Consider the following 7,086-nt stretch of genomic DNA (forward strand, 5'->3'; position numbering starts at 1 on the left):
CTGTTCCGTATCTAGTGTTATGAAAAGCACTTTCATAGCCTTTCTTTACCTTTCTGTAATGCACTGTCACTCTGAATCACATCTTCTTGTTTTCCTGTTTTAGGGAGGCAGTTGAACATTTTCTAGAAGCACTGAACATGCAGAGGAAGAGTCGTGGTCCACAAGGTGAGCGTGGTGCCATGTCAGATAACATCTGGAGCACTCTGCGCATGGCACTGTCCATGCTAGGACAAAGCAGTCTGTACAGTGCAGCAGATAATCATGACCTTGATATACTGATGAAGGAGTTTGGAATGACGCAGTGACAAGTGATTGGGATTCAGGACAATGTGGCTTGTGAGTGCATGACAAACAGCAAAGAAGGTGTCTGCTTTGGATCCCTGGTTCCTTCTGCACAAATGTAGATTAACATTGGGTGGTCTGAACTAATGCATTTTCAGTACAGATACCATTATGACTTCAGTGCACTCTAAGCTCTTCCCAATTGCAACCACTTCTTGGGCAATAATATTTGCAGCACTCATTTCAGTATGCTATTTTTGCTGAGAATCACCAATGTCTCTGAAGGAGCTGCCTAATTTCTCTTCCTTTTTTTTTTCCAAGTGTGCATTTTAGGTTGTGGCCCTGTCTAAAACATATGATATCTGTTTGTGATCATTGCATCCATTGCCCTGTTTATCAGTCAGTAGTCCATCTCCATTTTACATGTCAAGTGTGGATTCCATTGATGTGTTTGAAAGAGTGAGGGAGAGAGGGAGACCTTCCAGAGCTTTCACACTCTTAAATGAGTTGGATGTTCTTTGTACCCAGGATTTGCCTTTACTTTTTTTATCGCAAAAAGAGGCAGCTGTTAATAAGGCACTTGGCAGCTGCACAAAGTTTTGAGGACCTTGTGCTGTTTTTGTAATCACATGTCTTGTGGCAGACTGTAAACTTGTGATATGTTTTGTTGAGACCTTTGTTAATTTCCCCTGTCATTTTAACCATCACTGCTATTCAGGTTTGAGCAGCTTTACAGTATTAGGATGGGATTCCCTTCTGTACTTCTTTTCCGTAGTAAATTATTTATTAATACTCTTGACTTTCTATCTTTGCATTGAGAAGCTGGTACTCCCTTCCACACAGTTGGTGTTTGCAATTTGATGCCACCAATGTCTTTTTCTTATAACTTATCCTCCAGTTATAGTGAACTTCTCAGGCAGCGTTCATTGATTTTGTGTGTACAGCTCCTACACTGCCTTTCCTAGGTGTTGAGATATTTAAACTTTGACAATAACACTAAAGATCTGAGTAAAAATCAAGTTTGTTTATTAATATCTGTAGCCTCATTAGACATGGTAACCTGTATTACTAGAAAGTGTAACACTATAGGTTGCACAGTAACAAATGTCATTTGCATTTTTCAAACTTGTAGACCTGTGCAAAATCTTTTTATGTGAAGAGTTGATTAAAAAAAAGTCCATCTTTGTGCAGATTCCCCCTTATGAAACCCATTTGTTTCCTGGGATTAGAGCTTGATGGTCCATTTTTTCCCTAGTTATGAGTTTAATGAAGCAGTGCAGTGTCATCATCCATATGATAGAGATCGGAGTTTTTCTTTTTGGACGTATATTGCTTTAGCGTGCCTGTAAGTGTCCATGGTCTGGAATCCAGTGGGTCTCTGAGAAGTATGTCCACACCTAGACATGAGATGTATTGTGCTTCCGTTATTACAATTTCAGCAGAGGACTTTTTTTTTAATTATTATTTTTAAAGTTGAGAAGGGTGCCAGATGAAAGGAGTGCACCAGGCAACAGACTGGGTAGCTAAGACTCTAGCAAAGTTAGTGTCTTACTGATACTGTTAGAGTTATTATTCCTTTTCTACTACTTCCACTTCTACAACACCTACTACTCTCACTACTACTACTACATCTACTACTCCTACTACTCCCACTGCTACGACTACTACACCTACTACTCCCACTACACCTACTACTCCTACTACTCCCACTACTACTACTACTTCTACTACTATACCTACTACACCTATTACTACTACTCCCACTACTACGACTACTACACTACTACTGCTACACCTACTACTACTACCACTACTACGACTACTACATCTACTACTCCCACTACTACTACACCTACTACTACTCCTACTACTCCACCTACTACTTCCACTACTACACCTACTACTCCCACTACTACACCCACTACTCCCACTACTATGACTGCTACACCTACTACTCCCACTACTGCTACTACGACTACTGCACCTGCTACTCCCACTACTACACCTACTACTCCCACTACTGCGACTACTCCCACTACTACTACTACTACTATGACTACTACACCTACTACTCCCACTACTACTACACCACTTACTACTCCCACTACTGATACTACTTCCACTACTACTACACCTACTACTCCCACTACTACTACACCCACTAATACTCCCACTACACCTACTACTCCCTCTACTACCACTATGACTACTACACCTACTACTCCCACTACTCCTACACCACCTACTACTCCCACTACTCCTACTACTATTACACCTACTACTACTCCCACTACTACGACTACTACACCTACTACTACTGCTACTCCTACTACTATGACTACTACACCTACTACTCCCAACTCCAGGTTGAGAGGTTGGCATAACGGTTAAGGTGGTTACTTTCCAAACACAACATGCACGGTTTGAGTCTCACATGGGGTAATTGACTAGGCTTCAAATGGCCCACAAGGGCAGTCAGTCTAGTCCTAGTCTATAAACCTGCTATATACAAACACTTGCTGTGGTGAATATGTGCTCCTGTTCTAATATTTGAAGTCCTTTTACTTGATTTTGTGGGAATTACTGCCTTGATTAGTACGTGGAGGTTCAGAATTTTCAGGGTAGAAAAATTACTTGGGTTCATTTCATAAGTAATCTAGTCAAGCTTTGACTTGGATTGTTTTTAAATTTAATGGCAGTTAACAGAATGGTACTGACCAGGGGCCAGATCACATGGGGGTAGTTAGCAAGGGGTTGTGGTTGTCATAATGGTTAAGATCTTTACCTCAGAGATACAAGGTACATGGTTTGATTCTGACCTCTGCCGATTGGCTAGGGTTGTAATAGTCTGCACACTGAAAACCTAGTGCAGTTTTTTTTTTTTGCATTCCTCTGCAAGTAATAATTGAAAAAATTGGCCTGAGGTGCATGAAATAGTCTTATTCTTTTTTTTTATTATTTTTAACAGTGTGACACCGTAGGATATATGTTAAAATAAACAAAAATGCTCTATGACAGTGTTAATGAGCAGAAGACCCACATTATTTACTGGCATTGTGAATACCAGAATTGAGTAGCACCAATATTTTGGTTCTTTTAGCAAAAGTATATATATTTTTTTCGTTTATTAACCTTCCTATACAAGGTCTCATACCAAACACATGTAGTGCATGTCTTGTGCATTATGTATCTCAAAACATGATCTTTGCTGTATGTACATAAAATACTTTGTTTACGATATTATGTAAGAAAAAAATCCCACAACTTTTTTCAACAGTATTATGATGGATACGGTACAGGACATACAAAATGAGAGCTAGAGGTAGATGTTAACACATATATGATGTGTCTTGTTTTAAAGTGGTATTTTTTGTTTTGTTTGTTGACCATGTGGATGGGCGGGTATAGGACCTTTTTCAACCAATGCCCAGACTGTGGTAAATGCTAATTATATGAAGTCAGTTGACTGTGCATTAATTACTTTACCAATTGTTCAGCCTTTTGATATAATTATGAACAGTGCAGTGAAATTTGTGCTTCAAGCTTATATACCATGCTTACCTTTCTTCTAAGTAGGCTATGGTTAGCAAGTCAAAATATGCCTCATGAAATTGTAAAACTTAAAACGTGTAGTCTTGTTTCCATTAACTATGCTTTATGACTTCAGCACTTTCTGTTGGTTTTGCAAGTGAATCACCACATGCTTGAGAGGCAGGTGCAATTATTGTGAAAATATGTATTGCACAATTCTACTTAATGTAAACAGTAGATAAAATCTGCTGGAGTACTGTAGACATTTCATCATTTCTCAGGTCTTTGATATTCCTTTGCATACAGTTATGTTGCAGCTAAGCTGCCACTCTTCAGTTTTATACCAAATATAGTGTATTACTTCTGCGTGTAATTAAGTGTACTGCAATTCTAGCATGTTAAGCCGCTGTATTGCTGCTGCTTGTGAAGAACAAGGTGTACATAAGTTCATATTACTGACATACATATACATTGGCCATCATTTCAGAAAGCTTACGTGTGTCAATGTAATGCAGTGTTTTCTGTGTATCACCTTCTGACATTGCTGGCCAGTTTTCATGCTTTTTAGTTCACCTGTGTAGGAGGCAATCGTATTTGGCAATTTACTAAACGTTACAAGTGCTTTGCATCTGTTCACCATGGGATTGTATAGGCCAAAAGTGCTCTTATTTTTAGAGGTGCTGTGTTCTCTTGCTACAGATTTATTGAACAATTCAGGTACTCCTATTCATCATTAGTATAGTACTCTTTTTATTGTGGAAGCACTAAGCTAAGGTGCTGCTGTTCATTTTAGATTGTGACAGTGAGTGTTCTAGTTAAATCTAGTCTCTTAGTTGCACTATAGTGTTCATAAATTCCTAAACTGTAGCCTCAAAAGGTTTAGTCAGTCATAAGAAAATTCAGTACACCTGAGCAAGGCAGAAGGATCTGTTTCTTAAAATATGATTTATTTCTTATTTTTCTTTAAAAAGTCATCTTAATGGCTTTAATATGTCTAGATGTAGCTCACTTGTTAAGCAGGTTTTATGTTTGAGGATATTTGCATTTTACACATTTCTGAAAGTTAAATTAGGCTGTCTGTTCAAGTAATATTTTAAAGTAAATATTTAATGCCTAATAATACATTTAAAAAAATTATTTTCCAGATTAATGTATGTTAATCAGTTAATTGCAAGATAAGTACATAAGGAGTGCATTCTGATTATGTCACAAGAGAACGGTAAAACAGGCCATCGCTAAAGCAAAATCTTCTGCTTCTGTTTCAGACTTTTTGCCTGCATTTTCTTTACCGATGTTCTTGCATAAATAATGCTATTATCAATACATAAAACATTCTTCTTGAGTTTTTGTAAGCAAGTTTTAAAGAGAACTCTCATGAAAATCTGGTTAACGTAGTGCTTTATCTATGCACTCTTTTTTATTCACATTTATATTAATGCAATAAACTATATCCAGTGTGTGTAGCACAACAGCATTTACTTGGCAGAAACAGTTTTAGAACAGATTAGTCCATTTCCCTTGCCGTTATGGCTGTTAGGATTTATTTTAATTGCAGATTGCAGACTTGTTGAATACTGATAGACTTTGTAATGGCCTTAAAACAAAGTTTTACTGATTTTTTTTCTTTATAAGTTTCCAACTCATATTAATAAACTGTCAGACCATGCAAGAAAAGAAAAATAAAAAGACAGTAAAGACAGATATTAAAGTATTGTGTAAAAGGCATGCTGTTGTGAATGTTAAGCTGAAGTATATTTACTGTACAGAAGTCAAGTGACTTCATTCACAATTATTGTGCTAGCAACTAGGCAAAAATTAAATAGGATTACCAAAACAAATAAAAAAGGGATGTAACAGATTTGTTCTTATGCTCCAAATAGTAGTACTCATATACTGTGGTCAAATGTTAGTTATCATCTCTGCTGTGCTGTACTATTGTGACTTTGCAGTAGCTCTAGTCCCACTTACCTCTGTTACCTAGTTCTAGCTTCACAGTGCAGAGCCATGAAGCTGTTTCACAAGTGTGCTGGGAAGATAACACTTCTCCAGGTATTTCTTCTTCCAGATCCTTTATAATAGTTTCCTCTTCAGGTTAAAAAACCCTGTAGGTAAAGTAAACCACGGTCTTCATTGCTGCAAAAAAGAGATTCTAAGTGCTGACGCCTTGCATTTGGTTGCATGCAAGGCTGATTGTGCTGCATTCATGAGATGAACGTTCTATGATAATATTACTTGTTTGTGGAATGTCTCTTCTTGCTGAGCATTTGCAGTGCAGTCCTTGACCCGGCATCTTAACATTCTCTTTCTAAATAGTACTTTTCCTTTACAACAGCACACACAGTACTTTATAATGTGTATCGTGCATTTAGACTCACTTATATAAGTATTTCTGTTTACATAAAGTAAAGTAGAAGTAGGTACTGTTAACAACTCAGTAATATTTTGTTGGGTAAATGCCTTTCTTAGGGTTACAAGGTAACAATTGGAGTTTGTGGCGGTCAGACATAGATATGCCATGTGCAATAAGTACATTTAATAATGTCTTACTATTAACCATATATTTGTAGTGTCAGATGAATCCTTTAAAAGCACAGTTACATTTCATCTGCTACTGTTGATCTTTTTAGTAGGAATTGCATATGTCAGTGTCTATGAGGAGTATTTCCTGAAGTTTGATATGCTAGTGCTACTTTTCAAACCTTCAGAGTTGTAATATGAGAGCAACATAGCCTCCTTGTCTGAGAAAAATAGAAGATGGACCTTATAGTGAGGTACTGCAGCATAGCTGGGCTACCCTGAATGAACTTATGTAAAACAAATCTTTCCAGTCTAGCTGTAGGAAATGTGATTAAACGATAGACATATATGTATGTATATAGCTGTAGACAGATAGATGATATACTGATAGAGTGCTTCCATAAAACTGTTGCACTCAGACCAGTGCAGAGTCATACATGTCTTACTGGTGAATTCATCTGCTTCCCTTAAACTCACAGGGAAGGAAGATCTGAAGCACTTTATATAAACAGGTAATGGAGCAGGCTTTTGGCTGTGGTGTGCTGCGTCTGTGTTCTAAAAGTGTAAGTGTAATATACTTTGTGTAATACTGTTGCTACCAATGTAATTATTCTGTAATTATAATTGTAATTATTATTTTTGTAACTTGAATGTTGTAAACAGGAATGTATGCACTTGTAAATCTTTATAAAGAAAAATAAAAATCAGTCTTTTGAGAAGTGTATGTATAAGCATTGGATTTGAAAAATTATAGTT

The 7,086-nt window shown here is 37.1% G+C and overlaps 1 protein-coding gene across 4 annotated transcripts in view; it reads left to right on the forward strand.

The window, feature by feature from the left end:
* PEX5 (peroxisomal biogenesis factor 5) overlaps positions 1 to 1,967 on the forward strand; it is a 672,311-nt gene extending 670,344 nt beyond the window's left edge. For all 4 annotated transcript variants that reach the window (XM_044062012.1, XM_044062007.1, XM_044062008.1 and 1 more), the window contains one exon: positions 104 to 1,967. In XM_044062012.1, the coding sequence (XP_043917947.1) occupies positions 104 to 305 (202 nt within the window). In that variant the 3' untranslated portion in view covers positions 306 to 1,967. The remainder of the gene's footprint in view (positions 1 to 103) is intronic.
* Positions 1,968 to 7,086: the final 5,119 nt, after the last annotated feature.

This window comes from Protopterus annectens, chromosome 2.part1, assembly GCF_019279795.1.
Source record: "Protopterus annectens isolate FY-2018-M chromosome 2.part1, PAN1.0, whole genome shotgun sequence".
NCBI lineage: Eukaryota > Metazoa > Chordata > Ceratodontiformes > Protopteridae > Protopterus > Protopterus annectens.